The sequence below is a fragment of the Balaenoptera ricei genome, chromosome 3 (genome assembly GCF_028023285.1).
Source record: "Balaenoptera ricei isolate mBalRic1 chromosome 3, mBalRic1.hap2, whole genome shotgun sequence".
Taxonomy (NCBI): Eukaryota; Metazoa; Chordata; class Mammalia; order Artiodactyla; family Balaenopteridae; genus Balaenoptera; species Balaenoptera ricei.
In genome coordinates this window covers 30050886-30071909 of record NC_082641.1, presented here as the reverse complement: position 1 = coordinate 30071909, position 21024 = coordinate 30050886, and the positions used below count along the sequence as shown (strand labels likewise).

The following is a 21024-nucleotide window of genomic DNA, read 5'->3' as shown; positions in this document are numbered from 1 at the left end:
TTCAATCTTTAATTGGTTGGTGTAGCAGCTTCAATGTACAATCTAACTAATATGCTTTTTAAAGCCTATTTTCTTCTACCAACTATTAATTATTTACAAAATTTTATCCGCCTTATTTCACAGAAATAGTTAAAATAAAATAGAAAAAAAAAAAGAAATTAGGGTCAGGAAAAATACAACTTAAAGTAGAAGGTCAAAACCAGAAGAAGAATTAGAAAGCAGACTCTGGGATCTAGGTCCTTGCACAGATACTAAATCTTAGACACTAATTTGTTTCTGTACTTCTAGATAGCCAAAACAGAAAAGGAAGTGCTATCATTTAGAGGTGCTAATTATCTAGCCATGCAGAGGAAGAAAGATTTTCCAGTTCCTTGATTCTGAATGAAATTTCCCACCTACGATTTCACATAGGGGCGACTTAATGATATAATGGGCATACTATCCCTTCAGAAAATAAAATACCAGGTTATTATTGGTATAATAAAAGTTTTACCTCCACTGCTATTGTATTGAGGACTTTATATCAAAGCGCTTATCAGTGAAAGCAATTCCATGGGGGGTCCAAGAAAATACGGTTCAGCATGTAGTTTTCTGATGGCGAAGCTTAGCCCAAGGATAACACCTATAATATCTATGATGAATGGATATTCTGTACCTTAGATATTCTCTAAATTATTCCTCACAAGCCTCACTTTTCTCAGCAGGACCTTTGCTAAGACCCAGGCTACAGAAACACTGAGGTTCTGTTTTATTGGCAAGGGCTTATGGTTTACAAATGACTGAGAGAGGTATTCAGTGTATACTACTACATAAATATAGCTATTTTCACAGAAAATTATAAAAGGCAGAATTATATTTAATCATATCTATCTTGATCGGTACCTTTTCTTTTGAGTGAAGTTTCACTTTTCTTCCCTTTTCCTTCCTGAGGAGATTCTCGATTACCATGCGGGGGTTCTAAACAAAATTCAACACATAAATATCATTGATGATTTTCTTCAATATCCTGGGCTATGATTTGTAAGCAATCAAATGTTATTTCTCAAAAACAGTTATATTTGTGAACTGCCTAAAATGGCTTAGGCCTTTACTGTGAGTTAAAATTAATCTGAAGACAGACTGTAGATTGAAATTTCTTGAATGACAACCCTGATAGTACTATACTATTTTGTGACATTGAGAAGTTGAGTCCTAAGCTTAATATCAACATTTGGTAGTGAATTTGATTGTAAACTCTTTAATGCAACATAGTTGCAGAATTTTAAAAGTTAGTCACAAGTCCATTTGAAGCAGATGGCTCTATTTGGATATAGTTCACTGGAATGATCCCTATACAATAAGACAACTGGGTCTGTGACAAAAATGATGCCAAAACACCTTGAAGAAGAGTTAAATAACCACATTGCTTTGCTATGGAGCATCCTTGAACTTCTATTGACCCCAAACTTGGTTGCCTTGTGACTTCTACATTCCACTGTGCATTGACTGTAACTTGTAATGCAAAGGATGGTTTGGGAATATATACGTTGGGTTCCCCAGAATCTAATTCAAAAACATATTGGAAAGGGGAAAATGGGAAACTGATGAACTGGAGGTCAATAAGGTGTCCCAAATAATAATTAGTTCTTTGAAAAAATCACTACATTCCACATAATTTACCAAACAAGTTTAGTCGTCTTCCTCCCTTTGCCCTGGGCTACATTTTTTTTTTTTTCCTTCATTGGAAGAATGCACATATGGGACAATTTAAATGCTTGTGATGGAGAGATCATCTGACCTATTCTTTGTATTTAGAAGTGTTTGTTACTTATAAGAATGTGTAAATACATAACTCATATCACTTACATTTAAATATCTCAGCTCCAAAAACCAAGATTCCATAGAAATAAGACAAGTGAAGGAAAGAAGGAGTAACCCTGAAACTTTGTTAATCTCCATAAAAGGACTTTTAAACATCCAAATAGTTGAACACCAAACTCATTCATAAATAAATAAATAAATCCAAACATTTGAATTAGTTGCTTTTTTTTTTTCTTAGAAATAAGCTTAAAAAAAAAAAAAAGAAATAAGCTTAATAAAAAAAGTCTAGATAACCTCTTAGTTCCTTTAATAACAATTCTCTGGGTAACCAATCATTTAGCTCTAAACTTTACAAAAGGCAACAGCAAAGAAGGTAAAAGTAGAGACACCTAAGACATTGAACTTATAAAGTATTGTGAGCAAGTCTAATTTCTGCTGGGGATAGCATGCACTCTGCCTATTTTTAAAAATTATTTCCAAAATGTATTCTGAGATTGCAAAATATATTCCTAGCAGCACGGATAGATAGCAAGCACTACCATACTTTGTCACACTCAGAACTTTAGTTTTAAATTAAATTCTGACATTTGGTAGTAGACTTGATAATAAACCCTTTAATGGGACATAACTGTGAAGTTTTTCAAATTTAATCTCAAGTGCATTTGAAGCAGATATAAAATACAGAACTGTTAAAAATTAATAAACAGAAAGCACAAATAAATAGAGTCAGGAAACCAGAAGGGGGAGCTCTCATGCCCTAAGAGGACAGCATTGCCCCACAGGAGGAAGGAAGACTACTCTTCTTTCCTGGCAAGGACTCAGCCAATGAAAAGTCATGGACTCATCAAGTACTATGTCCCTCCCAACTTCCTTTTCCCCTCTATAGAAGCATTCTCCTTCCCTTGTCATGCGGAGACTTGCACATGGCTTGCCATGGTTGCAGACCCCGAATTATAATTTCCTGCTGATTCTGAATAAACCCATCTTTGCTGGAGAAATATCTGGCAGTCTATTTGTTTCAGGTCAACAGAACCATATACAATGTAGAACTATATTTGGACAAAATGACTATTAGTACTCAGTGTACTATACTTCCTTCTTTACCCTATTTCCACACCCCCTTTTTTTTTTTTAAGTAAATAATTTCTCTTTTCTTCTCAACTTTTAAAGGAGATTGTAATTGGATGTTTGCTTTGGGTTTGTTCAGAAGCCTTAGGCTTTTAGTTCTGTAAGTATGGTCTTTTGAAAAAATTTAAGTTATTTATATAAAAATAAACAAACCTGGCAACTTCCCTTCCTAAAATCATTTATCCCAGCTTCCCTGAGCTGTAAGGGCAGCGCAGCCTGTGCTATTGCCTCATCAACGTCTACTAGCACTGAGATCCCCTTGCAATGATGCGTTGCAGTTGGAAGGCAGTAATTGGGCCCCTGGGGATTAATTCTTCTGTACATTTTTAAAGATCAGGCACTAACCCTGCCCTTGGTGGAAAAAAGAGACAGATACAACCACTCTTTGGAGCAACAATAGCTTTATTATTCCTCCAATGCACAGTATTCAAGTATACAATTTTATTTAATTTCACGAGCAAACTTAAGAAATTTAAAGGCTGAACCGTGTTGTAACCAGAAATGCTGAAGATGGGTTTCAGGGAATGGCTCCAATCCACAGATACTCCTGACCGTGAGGCCGAGGGGAGGAAAGGGAGGGGAGGCCACGGCCATAGGTTAAAGGCCTAGATGGGTAACTCCAGGCTCCCTTGAGCCTCTGTGGAAACTGTCTTCCCTGGCTAAACAGCATTTTTAAGGTTTCCATTTGTCCTTCAGACCACTGCTTTGTTTTTCTAATGGGGAAAGTATGTATGGTTAATTAATTGCTTTGTGCTTTATTGTTTCATATGATAAAATATTTTTTTTGAATTTGCATATTTTGCCTTTAGTTAAGCCCCACTTTATTGAAGTACAATGGTCTTTAATAGACCATAATATATGTTATTAAAGTTTTCAAATGTATTTGTTTAATATAAATAAATTGTATTAAAAAAATCAGACCCATCTCAAATCTCCATGAAGTAGAAATATTATGGAGTTTAGAAATGCAATCATGACACAATATCAAGAATACCTAGGTAGACTTGTGTAACTGCACAGCCAGCTACTTACAAAGCTAAAACCAGCCACTAGAGCCACATTTGTTTCATGCACACAGCACCAAGCTGATCCTGGCATTCTCCCAATATCACACATTTCAACAATTGAAGATTTTACTTTTGTCATTATATTGTCTACCACTTGACTTAATGGTCCTTAGTGGTTAAGGATCTAGAAAGAACTTAAGCTAAAAAATATTCTCTATACAAACTCTATTCATGTATGTTATATATTACAAATACACAAGTTTACTGAGATGTCAGGTGCTTGTTTCTAGGCTTTTATAATCACAGAGCACTGAAGAGTGACAGTTACATATAAATTTTAGTCTCTAAAGAATGCTGTTGGCATGTTTCCTTATTCCTGTGGACAACAGGTTGTGCTAACTCTCATTTTCTGACGATGGTCTCGCTTTTTGCATAAACACAACCCTATCACTCTGCAAATAGACGTCTGTCCTCTTGATCTGCTCTAGTCTCCTTCTGGTTATTCTCTGCGCCCTCCTTCCTCTCACCTGTGGTCTTATTCTAATCAGTAGATCTGGGTGTGAGGACTCCACATTCCTTCCCACACAGTAAAGCACCTCCGCTCTGTGACAGCTGTGCTCTCAGTGACTACTGCTTTTCCTCTTCATCTGAGCAGACAGCTTGCTTTCATATGACTGAAGTTGCTCAAAGCCTGAATCTAGATAAATGGACTGGTACTATCATTTATAATTCTTTTCTAAAATGAACATGAGAAACTGGCAAACAGGATTAGAAATCGTTCTGTCAATCACCTGATGCTGGTTTTCCTTTTGCAGCAGGAGTTTTGGAACGCTCACGCTGAGGGTGGACTTCCTTCTCTTTTTCTGGTTCAGGAGGAGGAGGGGGAGGAGGGAGAGGTGATGTAGCCTCAGTTGGGGAAACTTCTTCTTTTTCCTCAGCTTCCTTTTCTTCTAATTTCTTTTTCACTTCAAAAGGATGGTAAGAATGGACCTTTATTAGCGGCTCCAGACACCTACTATTTCACTTGAACTAAGATAAACCTAAATTAATATAAAACTGCTCTTACTGAATTAGGGCAAAATTCATGTTTTAGGGCTCTCCTTTAAATCATTCAGTCCGTAAAACTAAGATTTGAAGTCTTCTCTGCCTGGTTAGAAATACCGTCTCCCCTGCCTCTGATGGGGATGATGTGTGTGGGTGTGTGGGTGTGTGTGTGTGTGTATCAGGTGGGAAGGCTTGTTAAGGGGGTGCCATGTGTAAAACCAACAATCTAGAAGTAGCTGGTGTGTTGGGATAGAAAAATAAAAAATTACGTCAAAATTTCCAGGGGAAAAACAAGGTGAAAAAGCACAAAGAGAAGGTGAAGAGCGATGTGACAGAAGAGGTGAGGGTCGGGAGGACACGGAAGAAATGCGTGGCACCGACATCTAGGGGTAAATACATATGAAGCATTTAGAATGGTGCTCAGTACACAACTAAGTCTTAGCATTTCATTCACTCATGCAGCAACTACTTATTGAATCTGAGTTGTGCCGTGAAGAAAAGCAAGGGTTATAACAATAAGGTAAACTACACCAGTACTGTCAGTAATAATAATAATAAGAAGAAGAGCAATGTTAGGCACAGTTGTGATTGCCAGAGATACAAAAGTAAAACAAAAGAGAAAAATCACTGCCTTGTGAAGCTAAATAGAACAGAGTAAAAGGGGTCAGGAGTGCTGTGGGGCAGCTCTTAAAATTTATTTAACCAGAGTGCTTTGCAGGAAAGACCCGCTGAGAAGGTGGCATCTGAGCAAAGACTTGAACAGGTTCAGGGAACGTGTGCTCCAGGCAGAGCAGACAGTCAGCCCAAGGGGCTTGAGGGGCGGAGCAGGGCTGGTTCCTGAATGTCTAGGCTCCTATCGTTGTTATGGCCTTTTGCCTTTCGGGATTCAGGCTCACCCTTCCCAGCACGCCCTCCCCACCCTCCCTGACTTCCCAGCCCTCCACCCTGGAAACGGCCGCAACTTTACCCCTGTAGCAGGGGCAGTGAATAACTGCACCCATGTATGGCTTTTTTATCCATACTCCCTTTGTCCTCAGATTATTCTTTTCAATTCAGCAAGCCAAGGAGGCTTCATTCTATTAGATTTTTTTTTCAAACTGGAATTTTTTTTTCTGATTATAAAAGTGATATATAATTATTGCTTTAAAAATTCCAACAATTTAGACAAATAAGCAGAAAGAGAAATTCCCTGTTAAGTCTCTTTGTCCTCCTCCTTCTCCCTCATCAAGGATTGTACGGCTAAAGAGAAAACCACAGGCCCTAAATGGGGTCACTTGCGCTAAATAAAGCCCATGATACCAAACCTAGACTTACCACCTGCCTCAGTTGCAGTTTCTACCTTCTTCAGAAATGTAATTTTAATCCACCAGCTTGGAATTTTCTGGTCAGCACCAATGAGGTGATCTGTCATGTGGGTCCTCTCTATATCTCCCCATCCCCCCCAAAGAAGAAGAGGCAATCTGCATGGTAAAGACCCTTGCAGTCCCCTTCCTCCAAAAAGAAGATGTCCTGGCCCAAAATAACCCCCCCCCTTTTTTTTCCCCTTTTGCTAATGACTTCCCTGCCCCACCCTCCTATCTAAAAAAGCCTTCCATTTGTACCGTTCCTCAGAGTGCCCTTCTAGTTGTTAGATGGGATGCTGCCCACTTCAGGAATAGCTGAACAAAGCCAGTTAGAGCTTTGAATTTACTGGGTTGAATTTTGTTTTTTCTTAGCATATATTGTCAGACTCTTTTCTGTGCCTATATATTTAATAATAGACATACTTTTAAAAACAAAAAAGGGACAATTTAAATATAACCTGATTTTCCCTACTTAACAGTATATTATGATCATTTTTAAACAGCAGAATATTCATAGAAGTACCATATCCTTTTACTTTTTGTTTTTAGCTTAATCAGGATGTTTAATACAGAGCACTGGGCTAGGTAAATATTTATTATTTTAACGACAAAATATTTATTAAAAATAATTAACTGATTGGAATGTAAATCTTAAATAAGTGGCAGTAGAGTCTGTTAATGTAATAAGTGATCAGAATGTAAAATCTTTAGGAAAATGTTGAAGTGAGTCTGATAGCTGGCAAAAACACTGATTCTAATTGGTAGATGTTTGAAGCTACGGCTTAGAATCAGTTTGCTTTTGCCTCCCAATCAAGACCCTAGAGGTTTCCTCCCTCCTCTCAGCCTAATTTCTGAGTGTTAAATAACATGTTAAGCCTCTTATATAATATATGGGTTGATTTTTGTTTTGTCTGAAAGCTTCACATGGGTGTTTTTGGGGAGCAGACGTTTCGATGTGGATGCTTGTCTTTCTAAGTGTGAGCTCCTGGGTCCCCAAGGTGACTGTGGCTTACATCTATGCACTATTTTAGTGTCAGTTCACCAATACATTATAGTAGTTAGGTCATAAATCTAGGGATGGGAGACAGCATGCTACCAAGGCAGTTTTAGAATCCTTGTGATATTACTAATTTTGGCCATTTTTTATTATACCAAGAAATTGCAGTTGTCAATATAGTCAGGGGTGATTGATAAACAAAAGGGAAAGATTTATTTCTGAATTCATTTCTCAAAGGTAAAATCTCCATTGAAGTCTGGCATTGACAGTATATGAGCCTAAAATTCCTTTCAATAACAAATTCCAATAATACCATGAAAAGCTAATGGGCAATTACTATTGGTTGAATGAAGGAGGAAGGAGGTCGGGATGGTTTAATGTAGGTGAGATGCACCCAGAAGCAGGCTTATAAATAAGTAGTTAATAGTCAGTAAATTCATACCAACACAAGAAGATTTGGGGGGAATAATCTGCCTAGTGTTTTCATCCTAAAAGGATAATTCACTCATTGCTTCCTTATAATGCTGAGGTCAACAGATTGAAATCTTTACCCTTCTCTGTAACATCTTTAATTTTAACTCTGCTATTTTTTTCACCTGAAAACAACCTTTCAGCAAGATGACCTCTTTTGATTAAATTAAATTAAAGTGAAGAGAAAATAATCTTTTATTTAGAAACATTTGCAGTGGAAAGCTAAAATCAGAGGTAGAAGATACTTATAGTTGGTATGATCCAAAGAGAAGAGAGAAATTTGCAATCGCATTTTCACTTCCTCCTAAATTCATTAAAACCACACATTTTCGTTACGTAAGCTCAAAATTATAAAGAACTGTAATTACCTTTATTCTCTTTTTTCATTATTTCAGTCATAAACATTTCCTTTACTTTCTGGCACAAAGACTGTTTATCTATGTCAGCATTAATTTTTATCAAAATGTTTTCTGGCTCTGTAAACCATTGCTCCAATAAAGGCCAGTTGTCCAAGAAGCCTAAAATTCTGCAAAACCCAAATGTTATATGAATGTAACATATTGACAGAAATATTAAAGTAACATTAAGCATGATTTATCTGATGTACGTAATGAAAAAATAAGCTGTCAAAAAAAATCTGAAAAAGCGACTTTAAGAAATCTACAGGCAATGAAATACTATCTACTTTAAAGAAGAAATCATTTAATGCTGTCTAGCCATATATTTTGAGGTATATGAGTGAGTAAAAGAAGATTTGGCAATTCTATCATTTCAGGAAAACTTTAGTGTGGGTTCATGTCTCTAAGTGAAGATCTAAGGAAACATCACCTATACTCATAGCAGACTAAACTCTGAACACCCTTTTGATAGTAGCTGCAGCCTGGGCCACATAGGTCATCTACTTTTTTCTTAGAGAAGTTAAAGAGACCGTTGAGTAAGTATAGATGGTTCTGACTTATTTGCTTTACTCAAATATACTCTTGGAATGATTTTTGAAACAGTCTTGTCTTCCAAGAGTAGACAGGCTTAATGTAGCTCAAATTCCTCTTCCCTGGTTCATTTCATATTTCTAGAGTTCTCAAGGTTTCAAAAAATTGTCTAATTTTGTCTAATTTTTTTTTCCAATGAGCAAATTGCATATGATCAAAGGAAGGTTTTTAAAGCATAACTTCATTTTAGTAACACAGAAGTAGCTTTAGAATTACACTCTATAGTCTGATGCCTAGCTCTTTGACATTCCATGATCTTCATTGGCATTTGCTGAATGAGGGCTGAATTAGGATTCCATATAATGAACTTGTAAGTTCATGTAGCCATAAAGGGAAATGTTGCCTGATTTAATTCTTTGCTTCTCAGACTATGATGACTTGTGCTCTGAATATAAAAGCTAACACATAAATATTTCACTCAACATCAAAGCTACTTAGTTTTGTTTTACCTGTAAAAGACTGAATGCTAAGAAATACATTTTTTTTTCTGGATCTGATGATTCCAAAGTGACTAGTTGTCAGTTTGTTCAAAGGGTAAGAAAGAAGAAGCGAGACATTGAGTTTTAAACTAACCTATGCTGTATTTGATCTCTTAAATTCTGGTCCTCATCCACATCTTGGTTTTTAGCAGCTACACGTTGATTGATGTCTTCATGAGGAGTTTCACTTGAAAATGCTTCAGCTATGTTATGGAAATTACTTAATTAGACAATTTGCTAAAGCAGTCAAAGTTGCAGTAGCACTGCTAAAATGTACTGATACAAGAAAGTCAAATAGACATGGTCCTGCCTTTGGTCCAATATTAATTAAAATGTTTAACAAAATGTTGAAAAAGTATAGCTTTGGGATCAGAATTCAAATTTCCCTTGGAAATTGGGGAAAAGGAGGTAAAATACAACATTAAAGAGGAGCTGTAGTTTTAAGGTAGAGCATCTTGGGACTGACCATGAAGAGATGAGAATAAAAAATGATGGTTTGTCATGAATAACAAATTAGGAAACAATTAGAAAATCAACACCATGCTGTAAAAGCTAAGAATGAAATAGCAGGGTGGCCATAAAGTCAAATATGCAACTTATTTGTGGATATTATATTACAGTACAATAAAGTGATTTATCTTTCTTTCTAGACTTTATGATTTTTCTAGAAGAGACATAAAGGAATATACGACAAGAGACCAAAACCAGAAACGATCTCAACATCTCTGATTGAGTCCTATTCAGGATTAAGGTACAAAGTCCAGAATACTCATGAATTCAGAATAAATGGAAAATCATAAAGAGGAAAAAAAGCCTTGAACTAGATTAAAAGGAATTAGATTACTCAGTCAATGCAAGAGAACATTGAAGAGCGAATTAATAGTGTTCAAGAAAATGAAGGACCTTCACAGGATATAGCAATCAATTGTTCTCCCTTTACATTCATGATAGAAAAAGAGGAAATTACGTATTATAAGTAATCTAGAGATGACTTAAGGTATATGGGAGGATATGCATAGGTTCAATGCAAATATCACACCATTTTATATAAGGGACTTGAGCATCCTTGGATTTTGGTATCTGAGGGGGTTCTGGAATTAATCCCCTATGAATGCTGAGGCAAGACTGTATTACATTATTTTATATTCACAACAAAACTTGTGAAGTAGGATTGTGATTCTAAAATTGTCCCAAATGGCATAGTTCATAAATGACAGAGAAAGGATTTGATTCTAGTCAATCTAATTCCAAGCTCTGAACTTCTTTTTTTTTTGAACTTCTTTTTAATTTTTAAACTATTTCTTGAACTATACCTGCCAAAAAGAATGCATACATGATTATACAGCTCAATGACTTCCCAAACTGAAAACAGCACCCAGATCAAGAAACAAACATTATCAGCCCTAGAAGCCCCCTCATATTTCTTTTCAGTCACTATAAGTGACTAAAGTTATCCATCCAGAGCTTGCACTCAAAGCCTCTCAGTACCTCTCCCCATATTATGAACACTGCTCTTCCCTCTCAGGCTGACCACTGGCCCAAGGCACTGGCTAAAAACCCAGGCAGCCACCTATTCTTCCCTTCTGACAAAAGCTTATGCTCCCACACTGGCTGAACCTTCTCCTTAGGTCTCCTGGTCTCCTGCCAGTTGGCTTTGAATCTGGGCCACTCCTCTCTGCCCAGCCCTGGCAGGACTGATGTTCAGTCTTTGAGCCTGCTTGGCTTTGGCTTCATGAAGGCTGCTTCCCTGTGATGACATTCTTCAGGCTTCCCCACGGACCCCAAGCATTGCTGGTCTGGGAGGAGGAGAGAATAACACCTTTATTTTGAAAATCTGTCCTCCTTTGGCTTATATGACATTACTCTCCCTGGATTTCTTCCTTTCTCTCTAGCTGCTGCTTCTAAACACTTCTTCCTTTGCTCTCCCCATTATTCTCAAGTTTTCTTGGCTGTCATCCTGGGTATTTCTTAAAATACACTTTTCTTCCTAGATGATTTGTCTTACCTTCAAGCCCTTAACTTTAGTACACACTTCCCTCCTGACATCGAGACCCATTTATAGAACTGCCCTCTGAACATCTTAACTTAAAAGTCCCATAGGTACCAGGTACTTCAAGTTCAACATGCCCCTAAAGAAACTCTTGTGTTTCTTTCCATATTGTCTAAGTGAATGGTATTATCATTCAAAAAGTTGTGCCAGTCAGAAACTTGAAGTCACCCTGTTCTCCCTGCACTAAATTCACAACAAAATGAATGCCCCCATCCCAACGGATCAGTAAGTTCTATAGTTTCCCCCTAAATAGCACCTGAAGCTGACTCTTTCTACCTTGCCTCTCTAGCTGTCTTAATGCCTTTGTTGCTTTTCAGATGGTGATAGTTTTATAACTCATTTCATTGCTTCCAATCTCACTCCCCTTCCAATGCATCCTCCACATTGCAGCTAGAATGACCATTACAAAAAGCATATTGAATTGCATTAAATCTCAGCTTTAATAGAATTCAGTGACCTCACATGGCTTCAGGATAAAGTTCAAACACCTTAACTTGGGGCAAGACATTTCAGCTGGCCCCTGCCTACCCTCCAGGCTCATTTCTGTCACTCTTCCACACCCTGCTGCCTCTCCGTCCTAATGATAATCTTGCTGTTCTCTAGATAGACCCTGCTTGCTGATTCCCTCGCCCTTCCTCCCTGTCTTGGTCTGGTAAATCTCTTCCCATGCTGGGTTCACCTAGTATAGCATATAAGTGACTATATTATAATAATCAGCTTACTTTTGTTTCTTCTCCCACTACTTTGTCAACTACTTGAGGACAGGGACTTGCCCTTCATTTCTGTACTATCAGTTCCTGGCATGTTATAAATGTTAGATAAATATTTACTAGTGGCACCCTTTTAGCTCCCATCACTCTATAACAGTGTTATCTGATAAGACAGACCTTTCTGAGATGATGAAAATGTTCTGCATCAGTGCTGTCCAGTATGGTAACCATTAGTCACATACGTATATGAAATGTGGTCAGTGTGACTGAGGAACTGAATTTTTAATTTATTAATTTTAAATCATTTAAATAACCACCTGTGGCTATTGGCTGCCGTGTTGGAAGTACAACTCAATACTATAACTCCTTGGTTCCTTAGCTACAATTTCCACTAAATTCTTTGAAGGCAGGATCCATTTCTTCTTTATTACAGTATCACCAGTGCCAATCACAGTGTCTGGCATTTAGCAAGCACACAATAAATAATAAATGAATATGTGAATGAACAAGATATTTTTGAAGGATAGAATTTCATCTGTCCAAAAGAATTCAGGTGGGGTCTTGCTTAAGATGAGGAGAGCAAATTGGCAAAGTGATCTTTCAATGGCCATTCCAATCTTATATTCTAAAAAAGAAAAATCTTAAGATATGTAAGAATCACACTTTATCTTAACTTAAAATACTTGAACATAAAAGCTGCAGATAGATTTTCAAAGTTGTGGACATATTTAGCCTACTGAGTTCTGACCAAAACAAGTAAGAACTATAAACTCAATGATTTCATACTAGTTTTTGTGATTTAGAAGAACCTAATCTAGTAGTTGGCTCAGTTCACTTCAGACCTAGAATATATATGATTAGAAATACATATAAAAATAAAAAAATTAATTGTGCTTTAACACTAAGTTCTGAGGGTAGATAAGTAAGATTATTTATGTGTATATGTACAAAAAACTTGACAAAAAATAATTCTCCCTGTCATAGTGAATAAAGGGCATTTCTGAGGCTAGTTATAAGTAAGTGGTCTAGAATTAAGAAATTAAACTAGTTAGATGCTAACATCAGCTTTGATAAATTTTCCAGAACCATTTGTCATGTAATTTTGATAGGGAATTGAAAGAACTCAAACTGGATTGAGTAGATTTCTTGAAAAATTTGTGCCAATTGGTTTCCTTCTATTTTTTGAAACACACAACAAATGTTTCCTAGGGATCCTCAAGAGAGTAGGCAAAATTTCTAAGGCCCTTGTAGGATTATAATCAGCTTTCAGGGACCATCTCACCCACAGGTCTTTGTGTGTACTTAATAACTCGTCATATCTTGAAAGCAAGTCAGACTGATTTGAGTTCAGGGCCTTATTCTGTCAGTAGATGGCCATGGATTGCAGTATTCTTTGCCAATCGTCAGATGATCCTGAACAGGGATGAGAATTTGGCTGAACAAGCAGAATCATCACTACTGTCAGCATAGCTCCCTTGTATGTAGAGAAGTAAATTCTCCCTTTTGAGATCTGATGGACAGCATCCAGTTTAAGCTACTGGGCTCAACAGCTGAGGTCATATCTAATGGCTTTGTCATTTTATTTAACTAAACAATGAAAGGAAGATCTCAAAATTATACAAACTCAAAATAAGGAAGAGTGTGACCTTGGACGAGTCAAGTGCTTATGCTTTAAATTTCCACCTATAAATAAAGGCACTGAAATAGATGATCCCCTAAGTCTCTCCTAGCTCCGAATGTCATTGTGTTAGTAGTAACAGCAATAATGAAAGAATGATGTTACCATTTGTTAAAGGGCAGTTTTTTAAAAAGGTAAAATCAAGACACTCAAACAAATGTAAAATGACATCATCTAATTTTTCAAGTAATGAGGGAACCAGTAAGATGTGATGTTACAACTAGTACAAATGACAATCTGAATAACAGACCCATTTACAGGTAGTCAGGAATGCTGAAATAGATGGTAATAGATGAAAGACTGGTTACTGTGTATACAGCAATGTAATATTTGGAATCATCTTTTCAAATTATAGAAATTAATTTTATCTTAATTAAATCAAATTCATTTGCATGTCCATGAACAAGAATCATTTGAATTACTATTAGTCTCCTACAATTTATAGTTACAGAAAAGCCGAGTCAAAGCCAATGAAAGGCATAGACCCCTCTGAAACCAGATACTCCTCGGAGTCCAAAAGACAATACTCAACCTTCTATTGAAAGGATATCCAATAATCTTTTGTTCATTTCAAGGTCTTCCACTTTTTTTCCTAGTGGATACTATGTGTCTAGTATCATGTACCAGATTCTATCCTAAATGTTTAACATTTATCTCATTTAATACCTGTGATACTGTGATATAATAAGAAATATATATTTGGACTTTGGCTCCTGACACAGAGCTCTGAAAATCCTTGTAATTTCCTGAGTGATAGAGGTAAAAGAAGCATTTTTTTTAAATTCATAATATGCCCCTTTCAACTTTATCTGAGTTTATGCCAAAGAGGTGACTCTTGGATGGTAGGACCCTGTTGCCTGAGAAACCAAGTGACTCGAGGGCTAGAACTTTCAGTCCTACCCCCTGATCTCTAAGGAGGGGAAGGGACTAGAGACTGATCACCAACGCTCAATGATTTAGTCAGTCATGCCTACATAATGGAACCCCCATAACAACTCTAAAGAAGGGATTCAGAGAGCTTGTGGGTTGGTGAATGCACCCATGTGCCAGGAGTGTGGCATCCCCCCCCGAAACTCCATGAGCATAGAAGCTCCTGAGCCTGGGACTCTTCCAGACCTTGCACTATGTACCTCTTCATCTGGCTGCTCATTTGTATCCTTTATGGCATTCTTTATAATAAAACAGTAATAGTAAGTAAAGTGTTTCCTTGAGTTCTGTGAGTCATTACAGAATATTATCAGACCTGAGGAGGGGTCATGGAAACCCCCAATTTGTAGTCAAGTCAGACAGGAGTGTGGGTAACCTGGGGATCCACTACGTGAGACTGGCATCTGAAGTGGCGAGAAGTCTTGTGGGACGGAGCCCTTAACCTGTGAAAACCTGTGATAACTCTGGGGAGTTAGGGCCAGAATTAGCCTAAATTATAGGACCCCCAGTTGGTGTTTTTCAAGAACTGGAGAACAGGGTGCTATGGAAAACCCACACACCTTTGGTGTCAGAAGTGTTGTGAGTAAAGAAACAGTTTTCCTTTAATATCCAAAACAATACAATGAAGCATTCTATTATATAGGATGTGAAATGGAGGTTTAGAAGAATGAAGTACTTTTCCCAAGGTCAAATGCCTAATAACCTGGAAAGCCAGGGTTCAAGAATATGTGCTTTTACCCATAACCACTGAATTTGTGGAATAAAGTAATATTTTCATTTCAACAATGAAAAGTAGTTAAATAAACCATGAATCTTGGCAAGACTATTTGACCCTAGTGTGGAAGGACTGCAGCCAACTGATACCTGCTCCTCAGTTAACACGCAATCCAAGGGAAGGCTGTTATCAGGTGCTTGCTTGCAGCACCAGTGTGGTTCATGAACTTCACTTTGGGTGGCACACTAAGATGTACTAGATAGCTACAAGGAGCTCCTCCACGTATGCAAGCCTCGAAAAGGAGGGCGCCTCTGGGCCAGGAGAGCTGCCAATTTGATGGAAGTGTTGAATGAGATGCTTGTAGTTGGCATGGAATTCTCCATGAGCTCCGGGCTTGGGCTACAGTGCTGAACACTGACGGAAACCCAGGAGGCAACTGTGCTGTACTAGGTAATTCTTTGGAAGCCTGAAATGGATTCTTTATTATCCACTTATAATTGTAAAGGGCCTCCTGAAGGCCCTGAATGGGAATATTCACCATTTCAGGCAAAGAAAAATAAAGAGCTCTGAATTATAGAAAAGAATATTTTAAAAAAGGTGTCCAGCTTACCCATGATGTCATTCATGCGATTCAGTGAGGAATTATCTGAAATATCTAATAACATGACAAAATCAAATGCAGAAGGGGGAAGAGGCACTTCTCTGGAAGTTGTAGGGTCAACAGCCAACGTGGATATTTGTGATTTCTTTCCCTCCAGTTCTATGACGTTTCTGTTGCAGCCTGTGAGGGCTTCCTCCAGAAGCTTCGCTTGGTTTAATGTCATTGGAAAGCCATCCAGGACCCAGCCTTTATATATAGGTATCTGACTAAATTAGGAAAGGACAAATAATTAACATTTTGATAGACGCAAATTCTTCAGAAATAACACAGTGAATCTTGCCTTTATCTTTCTTTCAATTTCACTGTAACCTCCTTCTGCATGAATTTTATTTCTTTACAGCCAAAATTAGGTTTCCTAATGTACCACAATCGCTCCCTTGCTCAAAATCCTTCTGTGGGTCCCTGCTGCCCTCCAAATCTATTCTAGAGGCCATAACATGGTATTTAAAATGAACTGGCCACAGCTTACTTCCTTATAACTTCTTCTCTCACAATTTTGAACCATTCACTTTGAACACACCAATCTCCTCACTGTTATGTGAGTATAAATTGTACTTCCTGGCTGTGTTCATAGGCTGTTCCTCTTTAAAACCTCAATTTCCTCATCTATACAGCGGGATAACATAACACACCTCACAAGATGCTGGTGAGGATGAACTGAAATGACGCATTTTAAGAACCCAGCACAGAGTGTAGCATATGGTGGATACTCACATCGCCAACCTGGAAATTTCTTCCTACCCCACCCAATCCAGCATGGAGTCATAACAGCCTGATCTGAACTCCTCTGGACCCTCATTCACTTCACCACACGATTTGTAATTCTTATATTTCTTGACAGAAAAATTCAAGTGAGTCTTCTTTATCTCAGTTAGATTATAAGTTGCTAAAGGGCACGGGTCATTTCTTTGGTTTTTGTACTCAGTGCAGCATCCTCTATAGAGAATAGGTGCTCCAAGAATTATTTTAGTTCTTTAAATTGGAAAAAAAACTTCAACTTTGCTCTCCAAAACGCTTCAATTATGTAAGATTAAGATTTTGATTTTTGGATAAAATGTTATGATTTCATTTCTTTCTCTGTTGGAACTCATTTAAACAATTAGAATCCCTTTCTAAAGGCTTGGAAGTCTGCTTTGGTGCCTGTACATGACCCTTCTATCAGTGTGGCAAGGAAGAAGGGGGAAAACCAAAGTTCAGAGAGGTTTTATTACTTGTTCAAAATCATAAAATTGCAAGTGACCCCAAATCCAGTGATCTTTCTGCAGTATCAAGCTGCCTTCAGGTCACTGCTTTTATTACTCCTACTAGGCTATGAAGAGCAAGGAAAGCCTACATTTTGCTTTTATAATTTGTCCAGAGTGTGGTAAGCATTCTTCACAGAATGAGTTTGTTGATTCATTGGCCTCAGCTAGAGGAGAGAAATTTCTTGAGCACTTTACCAGGTCTGAGGGACCTCTTCTCCCACCTCCAGTCTCAGGAGCTACTTCAGAGGGAGGAGAAGGTCAGGGCCACACTTGTCACGCTGTAGTGTGAGGACACCAGACAACAGGGAGTGAGGAGACCTGGGCTTTGGCTCTGGCTACGCCACTAACCAGATACGTGACTGGATTGCCTAACTGAGCTGCCACGTGCCTTCCTTTCCTCACTGAAAAAGGACGCATTTGGACTAAATGAAAGGATGTCAAACTGATGACTGTTCTCTAATGGTGCCTCAGGGGCAGAGGGGATGACGGTAGTGGTGGCGGTGGTGGGAGGGTAGTGGAGTTCTGGGGAGGGGATGTAGACGCTCCAACTTCAGTGAAACCACAGCTAAGATCTGCTTTATAGCTGATGCTTTTCGTATACAATTTTCTTTGAACAAGGACTCCCAAGGCTTATTCCAGTACTGAAAAATGTTGCAACTATTAGAATGACTCCAGCTTTGAGAATAGCATCACTGTGGCCCAGTTTCTTCAGTGTTGCACTGTTGGACTAATCAGTCCAAGATACATTACAACTGAGAGGCAACTTAAATCTTTAATGAGGTCTCTTAAGAAAACTCTAAAGGGGGAGTCCATTCCAGATGCCCGGCAAAACTTCTCCAAAACTTCCTGTTCTCACATCTCTCAGTCTTAACGTTTCCCAGGTAGCACAGCTACCCCAAACCCCTCACTCACTCGAAGCTCTGCAACACCCTGCAACGGGAGCCTTGTTGATTCCTTTTTCCAGCCTGTTCAGCCTCATTTCTTTATTACACGGATCAACAGAACCCCTATGGATTCTTTTAATTTCTCTCTTTTCTGTATTGTAAAGGAGGGCTGAGGAGAATCCTCTATCCTTAGAAAGGAGGAATTACAATATTATAGCCTACTTAAATTTTTTCTTTACCCTTATTGCACATCATCTCTGTGCTATGCATATATGTGAGTCCTTGCCTGTGCAACCTCTACTTTCTCATGGCCTTCCTACCCTTCACTGCCCAGCCTTTGAGTCACAGGGGTCACTTCCTCCTCCAGAAACACAAAATGAGGAAGCACACTGGCCCATGACCACATAGTTAGGGTCTCCCTTCTCCAAAATCTGTCCCTTGGCTTTTCCAAGTATCTAATGTCTCCTTGAATTCCCCACACGGGATAGAACTTAACCTGAATTCACATCTGGGTGAATGAAGTCAAGGTTGGTGAAGGGTGGGGGGGGAGTGAAATATAGACATGTAAATCACAAAATTTATCTTTATCTTGCTGTGTTTACTTAGGTAAATTCATTAGATGCTGAACATAAAAATATTTCTGTATTATTCTTTATACAACTCTATTTGATAAAGGACATATTAAATAGATATAAAAGAGAAAAGTGTGATACATACTTAATAGCATTTACCATGATGCTGGCTAGCAACATATCAGATATGCTCTTTCCTTTCTTCAGCAACTCTTCTGATTTTGCACCAAGCTGAGCACGCACAGTGAGCTGTGAAAATAAACAGTGGTAGGGGACAGCTGATTTAAAAGTCAGATTCCAAATATTTGGAGGGAAAAAAATTAAATGGTCTTGTTCTCTGGTGAAGACACTGATCGTTTAGCACAATTTTGGAATCAGCCAAGCGTTTAAGGAAAATGTATATGCAGATTTCGGGGCTCCTCCTCTGGCTCCGTCCTTTCCAAGATCTTCCTCTTTAATTATCAGCTGCTCTGGCATCCCCAAACTTCATTCTCTAGTATCTTAATCAAAGAGATTAGGGCTTTCTGCTCGGGTTCTAACCACTCATGGCACGCAGACGTGGCATGTCCTCTGGGGTAACTTGCATAAGCCTGGCTTTCGCCCACTGAAGTTTTCTTCTGTCAGTGGTCAAATCCCATATATTTTCTGCCTGGTTTTTGCTGTTTGCTTTTTTGTTGCCTGCTTCAGGCCCTCAGATTATTAGCTTTTGTATTTTGTCCAGCCTTTGTATTGTTATCTGTAGGAAGGCTAGTCTAATTAAGCTACTCCACATCCACAGGAACATCCCTAGCGCCTATTCTGAAATAGAGTCAGTCACCAGAGTGAGCATTTTATAAGTCAAATGATACTCTGTCTCTACTGAAAACCCTGCAAAGGCTCCTCCTTTACTCCCAATGTCCTCATCATTGCCTATAAGGCTCTGGCTGCCCTGATTCTTCTCCCTTTCCACTCATCTCTCTAACCTCATCCCTTCTCTTCCCCCACCTTGCTGGCCAACCACCTTTCTGCCTCAAGACTGTTGTCCAGCTATTCTGGCAGCCTGAAATGGTTCCCCAGATCCAGTGGGTGATTCTTTCAATCTGCTTAAATCTCACTCTCTCAAGGTGATCTCCTTACCCTACTTTTTCTTTTCTGATGGCATCATCACCATCTAATGGTTCATATAATTCATTTATTTGTGTGTTTATGGTTTATTATCTCATTCCATCTTTTAGAATGTAAACTCCATAAAGTCCAGCAACCCTGTCTTTTTTGTTCACTGACATATCCACTCCCCCTTTACAACAATGCATGGAACAAAGTATGCCCTTTGAACTGAATTGAATATGGAATTTGGGGGATTTGTAACTCAATAAATGTAAATATAAAAATATAGTCTTTCTGCTAATTTACATTTAAAATACACAGAGTAAAAATTATAAGTCCCCCTTTATCACTTTCTCTAAACCCATTTCTCTCCCCATAGGTCACCACATGTACAGGTTGCTGTATATTCTTCCAAAACTTTTTCTATCTTTAAGCAGTTTTGAAATCTAAAATATTATGGAACTGGTTTCCTTGATGAAACAAACAATAAAGGTAATCAAATACACTTTTATTTATTTCCTTTAGTTTTATTTAATAAAATCCCACTTGATTAATCTGACCGTTCTATTTGATGATCAAAAATGTTTCCAATATACAGTAAAGCAATACTATATATAGAAATATTAGTTTGCATCAGAAGCAATAGCCTGTAGATTGTTGTAAATATTTTTTCAGGGATTAATAAAAAATTCTGCAGAGTCAACAGTAAGTCTAAGGATAAATTCTGGAAAAAAAATCTTTAAAGGTAAAGAAATTGTGAAAGGAAATAAAAGTCATAAATTAAGTGATAAAGAAAAATACATAAATATAAATTTGGCATAAGTCTAAAATTTTTAAAAGCATGTGTTTACTTTCTTACCTGGCAAAACTGAAAGCAATTTCCACTGCTTTAGATTCAAAGAATATTAAGAATATAACAAATATCAAGTAAATTCAGGCTTAGCTAATTTCACCATCAGATTTATCTTAAACCAAAGAGGAGCACATTGCTATTTCATTTCATTTGAAGATGAAAATGCTGTGAAAAGGCTATGAATCAAAACACATTTCAATACACTAGTAGCCAAAGTTAGGTTATAGTACTTACTTCAGAGAAACTCTCACTTGCTACGACTTCTTCAGCTTTTGGTGTTTTTCTAGTATTGGTACCTAGCAATAGAAAAAGTGGTAAGAACATACTCCGGTATTTACAGCTAACAACCATGTTAACATTTGACCGTCTACGGCTTTGGACATGTG

The 21024-nt window shown here is 37.9% G+C and overlaps 1 protein-coding gene across 1 annotated transcript in view; it reads right to left on the bottom strand.

Annotated features, from left to right (window-relative positions):
• Positions 1-21024, bottom strand: part of SPEF2 (sperm flagellar 2) — a 174163-nt gene that overhangs the window by 85985 nt on the left and 67154 nt on the right. The window contains exons 13-19 of the mRNA XM_059916221.1: positions 20873-20934; positions 18845-18948; positions 15949-16205; positions 9353-9461; positions 8159-8316; positions 4727-4900; positions 883-957 (exon numbers count right to left, since the gene is read on the bottom strand). Coding sequence (XP_059772204.1) covers positions 883-957; positions 4727-4900; positions 8159-8316; positions 9353-9461; positions 15949-16205; positions 18845-18948; positions 20873-20934 — 939 coding nt within the window. The remainder of the gene's footprint in view (positions 1-882; positions 958-4726; positions 4901-8158; positions 8317-9352; positions 9462-15948; positions 16206-18844; positions 18949-20872; positions 20935-21024) is intronic.